The sequence below is a fragment of the Centropristis striata genome, chromosome 14 (genome assembly GCF_030273125.1).
Source record: "Centropristis striata isolate RG_2023a ecotype Rhode Island chromosome 14, C.striata_1.0, whole genome shotgun sequence".
NCBI lineage: Eukaryota > Metazoa > Chordata > Actinopteri > Perciformes > Serranidae > Centropristis > Centropristis striata.
Window position 1 is genome coordinate 3797137 of NC_081530.1, and position 14643 is coordinate 3811779.

At 40.0% G+C, this 14643-nt stretch overlaps 1 protein-coding gene across 3 annotated transcripts in view; it reads right to left on the bottom strand.

Moving 5' to 3' along the window:
• Positions 1-351: 351 nt before the first annotated feature.
• LOC131984720 (triple functional domain protein-like) overlaps positions 352-14643 on the bottom strand; it is a 114667-nt gene continuing 100375 nt past the window's right edge. Inside the window, exons 49-63 of one of the 3 annotated variants that reach the window (XM_059349650.1) lie at positions 14030-14080; positions 13743-13820; positions 13383-13574; positions 12175-12355; positions 11818-12066; positions 11217-11725; positions 10160-10407; positions 8894-9035; positions 8777-8804; positions 6739-6901; positions 5862-5983; positions 5695-5773; positions 4513-4713; positions 3893-4031; positions 352-2970 (exon numbers count right to left, since the gene is read on the bottom strand). In XM_059349650.1, coding sequence (XP_059205633.1) covers positions 2413-2970; positions 3893-4031; positions 4513-4713; positions 5695-5773; positions 5862-5983; positions 6739-6901; positions 8777-8804; positions 8894-9035; positions 10160-10407; positions 11217-11725; positions 11818-12066; positions 12175-12355; positions 13383-13574; positions 13743-13820; positions 14030-14080 — 2940 coding nt within the window. In that variant the 3' untranslated portion in view covers positions 352-2412. Of the gene's footprint in view, positions 2971-3892; positions 4032-4512; positions 4714-5694; positions 5774-5861; positions 5984-6738; positions 6902-8776; positions 8805-8893; positions 9036-10159; positions 10408-11216; positions 11726-11817; positions 12085-12174; positions 12356-13382; positions 13575-13742; positions 13821-14029; positions 14081-14643 lie in introns of all 3 variants that reach the window. The other 2 variants (XM_059349649.1, XM_059349648.1) reach the window with 2 other exon arrangements.

Genomic DNA, 14643 nt, shown 5'->3' on the forward strand with positions numbered 1-14643 from the left:
GGGATAAAACACAAATGAAACAGAATGGAGGTCTTTTGTCAATACTTTGTGGCATATTTTCAATTGGGAAGTGTAGAGACGATGTATTTAATGTTGAACCTGATGACCGTTTGAAACTTTTGTAAATTTACTCTGAATGTGATGCTTGTGTTTATGTTTTACACAGCCTCCCATCTTGTACTGTAGTATTTCCAGCTCTATTTATTGCTGCAATATATATCGTGCATCCCCAGAATTTTGTAGCAATTTTCTATTTAGTTTAAAAGGAATCTGTGAAATGTAGCTGTTCAAATAAATAAATAAATAAAACACAAATAAACAATACTTAAAGAAACAAAATGTCAAACAAGGTACATGTATTCATCGTGTTTAATTTTCAAATAACTGATGGCAAAATGAGTATTTACAGGAGAAAATATGTATGATCTGTACAAAGTAATATACATGCAAAGATAAAAAACATAAAAACAAATAGCAAACATGTAATTTATGAAACAAACATGACAAAATGACAAACAATGGAAAAACCAAAAAAACCTAAACTGAGGTATCCAGTCCAAGTTTCCTTGTTTAATGGCCTGTACAAACCTTTTAAAATAAATAAAAAGGTAACGGAGGACTGTGACTTCTGTACCTGGTAGGACCGGTTTAAACGTGACACATCCTAACCTCATACTGGATTAATGTATAGTTAAGTGGTTATGCCAAAGCTAATTGGAAAGAAAAGGAATATAAAGTCGCCGTTTCAGGGTGTTTGTGTTGTTGTAGCGAGGAACAGAAATTTATGGAAGAAATATTTTGGCAACAATTATCTGTACATAAAGTTAGAACACCATTTAGTAAATGATGTACAAAAATCTCCCATTAAACTCTCCAAATGAAACAGCAAGGCTCCATTCTCTTTGAACAATAAATCTCTTATCCCCTGCCTTTTTAAAGAAAGGGTACAAGACACTAAAACTATTCCTCCACAATGGTGTTTAACATGTGTAAACAATCATTCCACATGGTCATAGATTACCTAACTCAAGTGAAACAGTCACAATAAAACATTTTTTATTAAGTACTATAAAGCTAGAGCAACTTTGGTGTACCAATACTACAGAGGCATACAGTACAAAAAGTGTTAAATAATGTTTTGATCAAACCGTAATGATTGTAGATTGTGGCCTGGAAGTCAGAACACTCAGCGATCAAATAAACACAAACTACCAGCAGTGCTTGCAGTACCAAGTACATGCTTTTCTCTAGATTTATTACAGATACAACAGATGTCTTCATAAATAGTTGCATAAAATGTTAAAGCCGCAACATTGCACATGATAATCAAACATAACATACGAGTGCATTTACAGTAATTTGTCTTCCTCTGCCTCCACATTCACTCCCATCTGATAGGCAATCAGCGCTGCCACTCAGTCTCCGACAGTCTCTCGTCCCGCCTTTTCCGAAAAAAGCAGGAGTCCGCGGTGAATGTGAGGGGGAAGAAGGCAGAAGTCTATATACAAGGTAAGGCTTAAACATCTCATATCTGCGCAACACAAGTTTTGTTCTAGGAAAAGCAAATGATGGATGTCTATTGTTTCTTCTCAGATTGGACAGTGCAGCATTGTTATTCGCGACATGGTCATCATGGTATCTTAGATTAGGTACATTATATAAGCGCAGCCATCAAAAAGCTCTGATCGGACGTATAAATGTCTCAATAAACTTCAGTTACTGTCTCCAGGTGTCTACAGAGTCCAAAAGTAGCACAGCAACTTTCAACTGATGAGCATTTTCTACAATTATTTTTTTTTTTTCTTGGAAACATAGACAGTACTTTTTCCTTTTTGTATACATTGTTTCTATAAGAAAGGGCTGCTTCTCAAAAGTCTTTGAGTGACGGTTTTAGTGTAAAAGAGCAAAAACACACAATGTTTGTCCCCCTGGCAACAAGAGGAGGGGGGGGGGCAGTTTGCTCTGAGCGCCATCACTAGCTTTGTAGCATCACTTTCTCCTGAAAGCTCTGCGTCTGTGCAGTGGTGTCAAGGCTCGATCAATTGGCTCTTCTGATCAGCTTTAACTCTTGCAAAGGAAAATAAATTACTTCATAATGGTTTTTTTTGTTTTTTTTAAAGATTTTTTTTTAAGACTTAACTACAAAATCTGTTTTGAGTTGAAACCAGCAAGCAGCAGTAGACAAGGGCATCCATTAATTTACGTGATTGGTGAGAACTCTGTTCTCTGTAGCTGATTGGCTAAAAGACCTCAGTGGGTCTCAATTGGTGAAAGGACTACAGGACTTTAGTGGATCAACATTCTGTGAAAGAGGATAAGATCAGCATTCATTTTTCTCCTTCCTTTTTTAGATCTAGACCATCAAGATGCTCAGTTCCAGACTAACCTGCAGCCCTGAATCCATCCGTTCATCTAAACCCGGGGCTGGAGGCGACTCTGGATAAAGCTCCTGACTCCTCCGATGGCTCGGGCATCAGTCTGATGTTTCCTCCTGTCTATGAAGGAGATGAGGCGGGAGGTGTCCAGGCAGCCCTCTGCTCTGGCCCGGCCGTCAGCCAGGCCCGCCTGCAGCCACGGCTCCTGGATGCAGAGCCCGGCTGGAGGCCTCCTGCCCGGGTCGGTCCTCAGGAGCAGGCAGATGAAGTCCCGGGCCGCCTGGCTGACGCCCTGGAAGTAATCCCTGGGGAAGCTGAAGTCCAGCCGGCAGATGTTCAGGCAGGTCTCCTCGGCGCTCTCGTCCAGAAAGGGGGAGGCGCCGCTCAGCAGCACGTAGGTGACCACGCCCAGGCTCCACAGGTCAGAGGTCAGCGACACCGGCTCTCCGAGGACCAACTCTGGGGAGGCGAACTCAGGGCTGCCCAGCAGAGGGTGGACATAGTGGGCACTGTTGAGCTGCACCGCATCACCGAAGTCTGTGAGTTTGACGCTCGGCTGACCGCCGGAGCTGTGGGCCACCAGCAGGTTCTCAGGCTGAGACAAGAAATCAGAGCGTCACGTTAACTTTTATTTTGTTGTTGCAGGTGAAACATCATGCAAAGTCTGTAACTCTGAAGATCCAACAGCAGGCTGGAAAAACACTGTGACCTTTAACCACCATAATATAATACCAACTGGTGATCAAGGTAAGTGCTGGATTAAAGGACAATCCTGACAGCTGACCTTTTACTGTCTAAAGGTGAAAAACAGTTTGAAGTCTTTTTGGGAAGTATCTTTATTTGAGGTATGAGAAGTTTTTATAGCACTCATGTTTGTACAGTAAATATGAAGCTATCAGCTCTTAATCATTAATACCTAATTATTGTCTTTTTGGTAAAAACCAATACCTTAATAGTTGTAGCCTAGAAATGAAAATGGCATTGATATTTCTCATCAAATTTGTCAGGAAAGCAAATAAACATGATAAACAATTAGCTGTCCTGGACTAGAGAAATCTTTAGATGACTAATTGATTTGAGAGATTTGTAAAACTGGTTCACATATGATGAATGAATCCTTTAGAAATAAGTAATTCAGCATGAAAAAAAGACTATTGTAAGTGGTGGCAGACCTACTCTGCCCTACAAAGCAAAAAGGCAGTAACTACACCGAGTGCAGAACTGAGAAAAATGACTTTAAAGTTATCCTGTCATCGAGCCGTTTAGTTACTGTACAAACGACTACCATTTTTCTCCAAAACGACACACATTTGAGATAAGATGTTTTGTCACATAACAAAGGATGCCTTGAAAGTCATGAAAATGATAACTCATTTTTGACCAAAAATGCAGTTACTGCCTTCTTGCTTTGTAGGGCAGTACTGTCCAGAAGTTGATGTGTAATGCCAATTTTGTACACTCAGCTTAGTGTTGCCAAGTGCACTTTTAAAATTAAGCACAGTTATAAAACTACTTACTTTAACGTCCAAATGCACTATCCTGCTGTTGTGCAGGTAGTGTAAAGCTTCTAAAACATCCCTTAGGTAGCAGGCCACTTTCTCCTCCGTCAGGTTCCCCCAGCTCACGATGTAGTCCAGCAGACGACCTTGGTCAGCCCTGAAAAACAAACCAGCACATGGTAGAAATGCAGTTTTTATCAAGGCTACATGAACTACATACAGTACAGGCCAAAAGTTTGGACACACCTTCTCATTCAATGCGTTTCCTTTATTTTCATGACTATTTACATTGTAGATTCATCAAAACTATTAATGAACACATGTGGAATTATGTACTTAACAAAAAAGTGTGAAATAGCTGAAAACATGTCTTATATTCTAGTAAGCAAAGGGTGGTTACTTTGAGGAATCTAAAATACAAGACATGTTTTCAGTTATTTCATACTTTTTTGTTAAGTACATAATTCCATATGTGTTCATTCATATTTTTGATGCCTTCAGTGAGAATCTACAATGTAAATTGTCATGAAAATAAAGAAAAACGCATTGAATGAGAAGGTGTGTCCAAACTTTTGGCCTGTACTGTATGTGTAGAGTTTAATTCCCAAAAAATCTGTGTTCTTCTGGGCTGCACTCACATGTCCAGGACGAGGGCGTAGCTGCTGGGGGTCTCATACGTGTCTATCAGGCTGACTATGTGGGGGTGTTGGAGCCTCTGGAGCAGATTGAGTTCCTGAGTCACGCGGTCCCTCCTCATCAGCTTCTTGTTCACCTGTTTGACCGCCACAGAGCGCTTGGTGCCCCGCTGGTCACAACGCTTGACAACAGAGAAACGACCCCTGGTGACGGACATTCAGAGGTCAGTTTATTTACGTCAACAACCTTTGTAGTATGTTTAACCTCCTGTGACCCTGCGTCCTCATATGTGGACATTTCATTTGAGGTTTTCTGGACCTTATACTTAATTCTGCTTAACTATGACCTGTTGTCCTCAGTAGTACACACTCTAGAAAAAGCACAATACATCAAGGAGTGTAAAAATCAGATCAGATTTCATGGTTAAAACTTGTTTATTTGTGCCTAATAATGTTTGTAGTTTGATGTTCTGTGCAAGTTTGACTTTTTTTAGCAATAGCGACAAGCTACGACACTGCTAATCAGGAAGTATTCATTTGAAAAGGAATAGACTTTTACTATTGTTCTTTAAATAAGAGGGTGTAAATGTAAGGGAAAAAAATGTGTTATACGGTAAAATGACAGCAAAAAATACAGAATTATTTAGAAAATACACAAAAAAAACCTCTTTGAGTTGCAGGAAAAATCCACAGTATATCAATAGTGCTCGGGCTGATTGCCCCTGGGCCCTAATTAACATGTAAATTAAACTAAAGTTATTTCAACTCTTTAACAGCCATAATCATGGAGTACATGTTTATTTGTGGCTAATAATGTTTGTAGTTTAATATTCTGTGCAAATTTGACTATTTTTAGCATTAGCAACAAGCTACGACACTGCTAATCTGGAAATACTCATTTGAAAAGGAATAGACTTTTACTATTGTTCTTTAAATAAGAGGGTGTAAATGTAAGGAAATAAAGTTTTATACACTGGCAAATTAATTGTGTTATACAGTAAAATTAACCCATCATTTTTTTTCAAAAACGACTTTCTGTTCAAAGACAATGCTTAGTTTTTGTACTGATCCAAAATATCTAGGCGAAACTAACAACACATACCAAACAAAAGCTTGGGTCTCAGGAGGTTAAAACGTTTAGTTAAGATAAATAAATGATCAATCTGAGTGTTTTCCTTTAATTACCTGCCCAGTTCAACCACCTCAGTGTAGTGAGACTCAAAGTTGTCCTTCCAGCTCACTCTGACTCCATCAGTGGACACCGCTGAGGCACATAATGGATAATCAGTTCATGAACACATTTATCACCAGCATTATAAAGAAATAAGGGATCAGATCCTGTGTATTGTTACCTAACACTCTGAGGCTGGCTGATGACGTCACACTGCCCAGCTCGTTTGTGGCAACACAAGTGTAAACGCCATCATCCTCCGAGGCGACGCCGATTATCCGCAGCGTTGCTTCACCCGTATCACTGAAGAGAGCATTTAATTTACATTTTAGTGCCAATTCTCTTAAAACTCTCTGTAACACTTTACAATAACCATCATTTATAAATGGTAAACAGACAGTTTATTAATGTTTAATCATTTATAAACCGTATATAGGCCATTTAGAAGGGTAAATATATAATTTATTAATGTTTAACTAACTACATCATTTATAAGTGGCAAATAGATGGTATATTAATGTAACTTTACCATTAACAAACAATTAAATTACAGTTCATAGTTTTTTCAAAGTTTTAGTTGCACTCATTTTAACATTTTTAACACCATAATAAGTATGTTCATGATTTTTGAAATGATTCATATACCTTCAAGAAATTGGTTGACATTTTTCTTTAAGATTAAATATGTTTAGCACTTTGTAAATGTTAATAATTGGTTAATAAACCATCTATAAACATTATTTAGTTGGTTATTGTAAAGTGTTACCAAACTCTCTTAAAACAATCACTGTGCCTCCACAAAAGCCATTTTTTAAATTGAATTTTCTGTGTTAAATGCAGCCCGGTCCTTTTTTTAATTGTATTAACGATTTAGTGTGTCAAATTATATTGAAAATTCCCATCAAGTCTAGCCAAAGCCAATGATTTTCTAATTGTCCAAAATGTTTCACATTAAGAATTTATCTTCCACCAAAAACAGACTTTGGCTTTTATTTTCTAAACTGCCCTCCCTAAAACAATACTGAATGTTTAGATCTTCACAGGAAGTCCTTATTTACCTGTAAGCGATGCTGAAGTGCCCGTTGTTGGTGAGGTTGCTCTGGTTGGGGCCCTTCCAGGTGACGGCGGCCCGGGGTCGACCACAGACCTTACACCTCAGGGTGACGCTCTCTCCGTTGTCACACGTCACATCACTGAGAGGAACAAGGAACTCTGGGGGAACTGAAGGGTAAAAAAAAAAAAAGTTAAATCCTGTTGAAAGTATTAAACAGTGCTTTTGAAAATACACTCAGGGAAATAAAAAATGCATGAGTGGGGGAGGTCCCAGTAGCTCACACTGGTAGAGCATGTCCCCCCTTGTATTCTCTGTTACTATCTGATAAAGCAGCTATTCTCAACCTTGGGGTCGCCAAATCATTTTGGAAGTCAGCTCTGTCTCCACTGTGTTAAAGTGTATTAGTGTCTTTTTTTTTATCAGTTTGTGTCTTTTTTGGTCATTTCGTTTCCTATTTTGGTCATTTTATTTCTTTTTTTAGTCATTTTGTTTCCTTTTAGAGCCATTTTATTTCTTTTGTGGTCATTTTGTGGTCAATTTGAGTCCTTTTTTGCTTAATTTTATGTAACTTTTTGGTCATTTTGGTCAGAGAGATGTTTTAGTTGTCTGCTTCATTATTTGTCCAAAATTCATTGTATCAACTGAGTTTGTATGATCTGAACTGTGAGATTCTGTTCAGTGAGCGGGGGTCACGAAGGGGGTCAAAAAGGTTGAGAACTACTGTGATAAAGCATGCAAAATGCCCAAAAATAATCTTTAAAAAAATATTTTTACTATACACATTATGCACTAATTAATTATAATTACTTCACATACATTTTGCACTCCATACACGCATATAAAACTTTTTTCTGTGATAAGGTTGAGTGATTTTGGTCCAGAAAGTGAGCAGTTACGTCCTATATTTTTCTGACTGCTGCAGATGAATTATCATGACAATTCTCGCACATGATTCTTGCCTAGAAAAGGCACCAAAAATTACAGTTCTACAAGATGCCACGACTGACAGAAGCACAGTGGGAATAGGCCATTGTCATGGACGAGGCCAGACAGGAAGGATCCAGAACAAGATCCAGACTGATACAATCCCCCAAAATCAAAGCTGGCAGTATCACAGCTGTCCTGGCTGCAAGATACTGAGCTGTAATAGTTTATATATGTATATATTTTAATAATATTTGTTGTAAGGAATTCATTTTAACATTTTTAGATTATAAACTTAAGATGTATACCTACTGAACACATTCATTACAATAAAAGCTTGATGCTATTATTTAAAAACCAAATCCAGCAGTCACATCACTCAGGTTCTTCCAGCTGTTGGAGAAAGTGTGGCTCCCAGGAGGCAAATCATTACCACTTGTTCTGGGCCTGTCCAAATGTAAATGCTTTCTGGCGTAAGATCTACATAGAAGTGGTGACAATATTTGGGACAAACATTGCTTTTAATTGGGATGAATTTCTTTTTGGGCTTCTGCACTCTACATCCTCAAATAAAAACACAAAATACCTTTTTGGCATACTGAGTGTAGCTGCTAAAAAAGCCATAACAAGGAAATGGCTTAAGCCAGACAGCCCATCTATAGACGAGTGGTATGACATCATCTATGACATTTTTGTAATGGAAAGAATCACTTTCTCTGTGAGGCTTCAAAAAGCCAAATTTGAGGAAATCTGGGAGAAGTGGAGATTGTACATCGCCCCGAAACGCCCTTCATTTGTTTAATATTGTGTAACTTTCTTTAAAAAAAAAATGTTTTAATCTGTTTTTTACTACTTACTGTAGATGGAAACACCCCCAAGTTCTGTTCGTTCGTTTGTTTGTTTATAAAAATCTGAAAATATGGATCACAGTGTCTATTATCAAAACGGTGATGACTGTTGTAATGTGATATTGAAATGTGATTCTAAATAAAGACAAAATGTAAAAAAAAAAAAATAAAAACCAAATCATGCTTTTCTAATTTCCTTGAGTGTAAACTTAATTCAACAGAAATTTTGTTAATCTTTAAATAAACACAATTCCACAAAGGTAAACTTACCATCGTAGATGTAATTTGGATTTAGAAGCTGAAAAGGAAAAACAAAGCATGTCAGAGAGAGTAGCGCAGCGTGGACCAGACTCACTGGAGTTTCCTCAGATGTGACCATAAACTCACCTTTACAGAAACCTTATTAGCCAGGCCTTCTCTGGACTTCCTGTAACCGTTTTCCAGCTTGCTGTCTTTCTTGGCCTCCTTATCCTTCTTCTCAGACTTCTTGCGGATGCGCAGGGACGTGTGCCAGGATGAAGACTTCCTACTGGAACAACAAGATGGATCAAGTCAAATCAAACTGATAAACAAGTAGGTGAAAGCAACCTCGGTTTGAACTGCCTCCCCTCCACATCCATGCAGCACCATGCAGTCCCTAAAATGTTGTTAAATCTCACTTAAAAACCGCCTCTTTTCTCTTGCCTTCAATTAAAGTTTTGCTCCAGCAAGTGCTAGGGAATAGTGTCCCCTAGTAATCCCACAGTGCTTTTAAAATGATCCCTTAATTCAGAGGTGTCAAACTCTGGTCCGTGGGCCAAATTTGGCCCGTGAGGAAATACCAAATGACAACCAGAGCTGGCCCGCCGGTATTATACAGCGCAAATAATACTACAAATCCCAGAATGCTCTGCTCGTGTTTTGGCTTGAACACAGTAGATCAGTGTGTAGCAAACTGAGCAACAATTAAAGTTGTCTTTATGCACTTTTTCTTGCTAGTCCAAGGCTTGAATGGCTGCACATTCATTGAAGGATATTATTATTAGTCATATGGTTTATTATTGTTATTTTATTCTTACATTTATTTTTAGCCTGTGGAAAAAGATTACTGTTAAATTTAAAGAAGGCCGCATATAAAATAAAGGGACATTTAAATTTTATTTAAGAAATGAATGCCATTGATGTGTGTTTGTTTTATTTGATATAACTTAATATTGCAAACATGCAAAATCGAATATCAAGCTTTGCTTGTTGCATTTCGTTTGAACTTGTTCAGGTCAATTTTTTCAATAAATATCAATGTTGGCCCGCGACTTTGTCCAAGTTTTAAATTTTGGCCCACTGTGTATTTGAGTTTGACACCCCTGCCTTAATTTATTTTCAAATTAAATTTTGTTTTTTTTGTTTCTTTCACCTTTGTCAATTCTGTATTTGTTTGCACTTTTATGTGAAGCACTTTGGTGCGGCTCAGCTGTCTGTAAATGCGCTAATAAATAAATTTGACTTTGAGGTAGACTGCCTACATGTAGAAAACACTGGAATTCCTTATCAACTTACTAAAACATATTGCTTTGCCAACATCAAGGACTTTAACATTTTAAAAATCAGTTTGGGACAACTGCCTCCAACAGAAAACTAAAATGAATGTGATCTTATCATTGTCAGTGCTCTTACTTAATGGATCCCTCGGGGCAATCGGGGACGATGGCTGAGGTGTGTCCCAGCACAAATCCGGGGATCCAGCCCTCGGCAGCAGGGCCCTGCTCCGTAGCCGCCCTGAACACCAGAAACATGTTTTGCTGGTTGCTGGCCAAGATCTGGACCACCTCTCCCTGACTGACGCTGATCTCATCCTCCTTCACGGCCATGTAGTCCTGGGTCACCAACATGGTGGATACGCTACTGCTGCTGCTACTTTCACTCTGCACCACAGGGAGGAAACACCGACAGGGGGGACATTTTAAGTACAAACTTAAATGGTTCAGTGTCGGAAAAATCTTAAATTGCCATTTTACTTTAGTCAGAATTCAGCTTTTATATTAAAGTTGACACTAATATAATGTAAAAGTGAGAGAAAGCTGAGGGAAAACACTGGAAACAGGTTTGATTAGTGTCCACTTGAGTCTTCGGAAAGAGGGGATAAGAGTGAAGTACCAGAAAGACTAAAAAACACCGATGCATTATTGTCTTCTTGGAAGAAAAAACAACAAGTGGGTGAAGAAAGGCAGGAATAACATGAAGATTTCCATTAACTCGTCTTTGCTGTGCAGCCCCCAGGCAAAGACGAGAGGAGCATTAGGCTGGATGAGAAGATCTCTGTCAAGTACGTTTGTAGGAGAACCACAAACGTTGGAGGTTAGTTGCAGGAAAAGTACATTTGAGTAACACACCATGAAGACAGCAGGAGGTGAAGGACGGCCAAGAGGAAGTCAGGTGTTAGTAGAAGCTTTGTTAGAGTTAAGAGACTAGAGACAGCCTTGAAAGGGAATCGCTGAAGAGCTGATTGAGGTCACTAGAGAGGTTTTGGACCTGAAATCATGTGGACAGTTTTGCTATAGATTGTCTTCAGAGAAAGCTAGAGAGGATGATGTTGAAGAGCAGTGAAGTTTGTCAGAGATGCGTAGTAGGGGACAGATTAGTAGCACTGGCTGCAGCAGGACAGGAGACAGACAGGACAGACCAGGCCTCCCTCTGCCGGGGTGTTAGTCGGTGCAGCAGGTAGTAGTCTTACCCCATTACTCTGGGTGGACTGGATGGACTGCTCACTGGCCGATGAGCACGTACTCATGCGGTCGGCTTCCTTGCTGTGCGTGGAGTGTCTGTGGGTTTGGCTCCCAGATCCAGAGCCGGTCTGGATCTGGTTTGAGTTCTGACGGACCGGAGTCTCTCCCGCTTCCCCTGGGAAGGTGAACGAGCCAGGCCGGCTGGCTGGAGAGCCCGGCATCGAGCTCCAGAATCCAGATCCGGACTTCTGGCCCGGGCTGGGAGGGGGAGGAGGGAGGCCGTCCTTGCCGAAGGCAGGAGTGGCCACGGGGGGCGCCATAGGGGACACGGCTCCTGGCCGTGGTTTGGATGTGGGTGTAGAGGGCAGGGGCCCAACCGTGGCACGGGGAATAGGGGCTACAGCACTGGCAGGAGTGGGGGTCTGTGCTTGGTCCTCTGGGGTCTGGATGGGGCGCTTGCCCTGTGGGCTGCCCCCTGGTGGGAGGAGGACAGGGGGGACCGGACAAGGGGACGAACCTGGATCATAAGTGAGCAAAACTCTCAAACCTCAGTCAAATCTGTCATCTTGCCATATAAAACAGATTTGAACAAATCCAAACATTTCCTACCTGACATCTTGTTTGGGCCGTCGGGGTCGGCCCCGGGGTGGTGGCGTAGGGGCTGGGGCAGGCGCGAGGGCTGGGGGATCCTGGAAGGCCGCCGAGAGCCACCCTGGGGCCCTAAAGGGATGGCGCTGCCCTGCGAGCATCCTCCTCCGAGTCCAGCTGCAGCACTAGACCCACTGCTGCCTCCACCTGGGGCCCCCATGCTGGGCACGCAGGGCCCACCACTCGCCCCTACATGGTTCCTCTGGTACTCTATTGGCGAGGTCAGAGCTGGTAAGGTACAAAGAAACAAGGGTGGCCATGTAGCAAACAGTGTCTTTGCTCAAAACGTATCCTGTGTGTGTGTATGTGTCAGCCTACCGTTGAGGAAGTTGCGTTGGCTCTCCAGTATCTGGCTGATCTGAAGGGTCCAGACCTCTCGCACCCCTGGGTGGGAGGAGTGCAGGATAAAGGACTCCATGGCGCCGTTTGTCGACCGAGAAGTGAGGATGAACTTACAGGGATCGCTTTCCATATCCTCCTCTAAACCCAAACAGCTTACCTAGAGGGAGACAGTACCGTTGTGTATATAAATGAAAACATCCCAATCAATTTTAAGAAAATTATATTAACTTTTTGTGGTAATAAGTACATTAATGTCTTTCCTCCATTAACTAAGTCTTCCAAAGTAAACATTAAGGACCTTAAAGTTCAACTACAAAAATGTTATTTGCTTTATGGAAGAGGCCCCAGACAGCAAAATGTTCAATTAAAGGCTGCCATAAACAGCAACAAAAAAATTTGAAATTGCTCAAGCAAACAAGTTTATTTAACTTAGCGCAGTATACATATTTTTGATAACATCTGGAGCCCCTTTAGAAATTTTCTTTCGAATAAAGACTTGTCAGGTTTGGTGGAAACACCTGGGGATGACCCATAAGTAGCCCTCTGCAGCCCATTTTGGAAAAATGTTTGTCTGGTGTTGACTGACCACTTTCTAATTTATGTGTTTATACATTTATATGCAGTGTATGGTTGGTGTTGTATTTATTCCCCCCCATCTGTACTCTTATTTCTACTATGTATTATTTTATTATTTATTTTTATTTACTTATGTAGTATTTGTAGCGGTTTTTTATTTATTTATTTTATTGAGTATTTAAGTTTCCTTCCTTCGTTTGTGATTTATATTTACTATTTGTGTTTTACATGATTTGGGGCATATGTTCGGAGTCCCAGTAGTTATATGTATGTGTTATTATGTCTGAAAATAAATAAAGATAGTGTTGGGGGGGGAAGAAAAAAAAAAAAAAACTTAAATCAATTTTTTTCAACTATTGTGGAAGTTTATATTAAGATGTCAAGACTACAGATTCTCCACCAGGGGGCGCTGCAAGCCCTACAACCGACAGGCTTTATACATCCTGTTTCCATAGATCCTGAACTCCAGTGGCCTTAATGATAACTGGAAAAGGCCTTGGACCATGTAAAGAGTACACTTCCTACTCCTTTTAGGACATGTAAAACTTGTTTACTAGTTATCTTTTTATTTTTATTTTTAACATATTGTACATTCTTTATGTTCTTACCTTGATGCTGTTCTTATAGAGGAAGCCTGGCAAGGAGAAGCCCTTCTTCTTGTCAAGAGGCTCGCTAAAGATGACCAACTGCTCGAAGAGGAAGACTCTCCTCTCCCTCATCCGGCCGAGCACGCTGCCCTCCGGATCACACACCATGAACGTGTCCTGCAGTAGAAGGCGGCCCTGAGCCACAATCTTCCCCTGGAGACAGAGAGTGAATGGACAGATCAGGTGTTATAGGAAGCAGGAGAGACAGTTGAACATTAAACTGATGTGAGATAAAGTGTTTGAATAATGCAACATGCTGTGAAGAATGTGTTGTGGATTGTATTGCATTGCATTCATTCATAATTCAATGTGATTTCTTACCTCAAATCCCTGAAGCCGGCCAACATTCATCATATCGTTACATCTTTTTGGCACGATGCACATGACCTCCACTGCTTTCTGCAAGAGTCACAAAGGACAGAAATGGGATTTAGGAACATATTTTGCTTGATTTTCCAGTGATAAAAAAAATTTTTTTCAGCCAATGTGATTGGAAGAAAAATCCTACAATGAGTTTCAGTTGAGAAAGTTTTTTAAATTGTAGTGATTTACAGGAAAAGTATTTATTTTACTGAGAGGTAAAGGCTTGAATAATCCTAATATCTTACCTCTAACTCCATAGACTCCAGCCCAGCCTTTTTAGAGTGTTTCAGGAAATCCTAAAACAGGAAAGATAACTTTGTAAGAAGATACATAGCAAGTCAATAGCAGATGCCACATAAAAGTGTTGTACACCATCTGAAAGCTAGTAACCTGAAGATTAATTAGAGATGCATCTTAGAACTGTGTGTCAATTTATTCTAGTCACTCTGTAATAAAAATGAATTAAAATTCTGAAAATGTTAAAGGGCTTAGTCCATTATGAGCATCTGAAGGCTCAAGTTGTTGCTTCTATTTTTAAGATGACCACATTAACCCTTTATCAGGCGAAAAACCATATTTGGTCACTTCAGTGGATATCCAAAATGGTAATATTTTGAGAAAAAAGTTGCAAATTTACTAGATTAAAATGGCAAATCTACAAGAAAAAAAGTTGCAGATTTACGAGAAAAAAGTGGGGAAAAGCAACTTTTTTCCTGCAGATTCACCACTTTTAATCTCATAAATCTGCGCATTTTTTTCTCATAGATTTGCAACTTTAATCTCGTAAACTTTTTTCTCAAAATATTACCCCTTTCTACACATTCCACAGTCCACATTCTGGCAGTATGTAATATCCTCC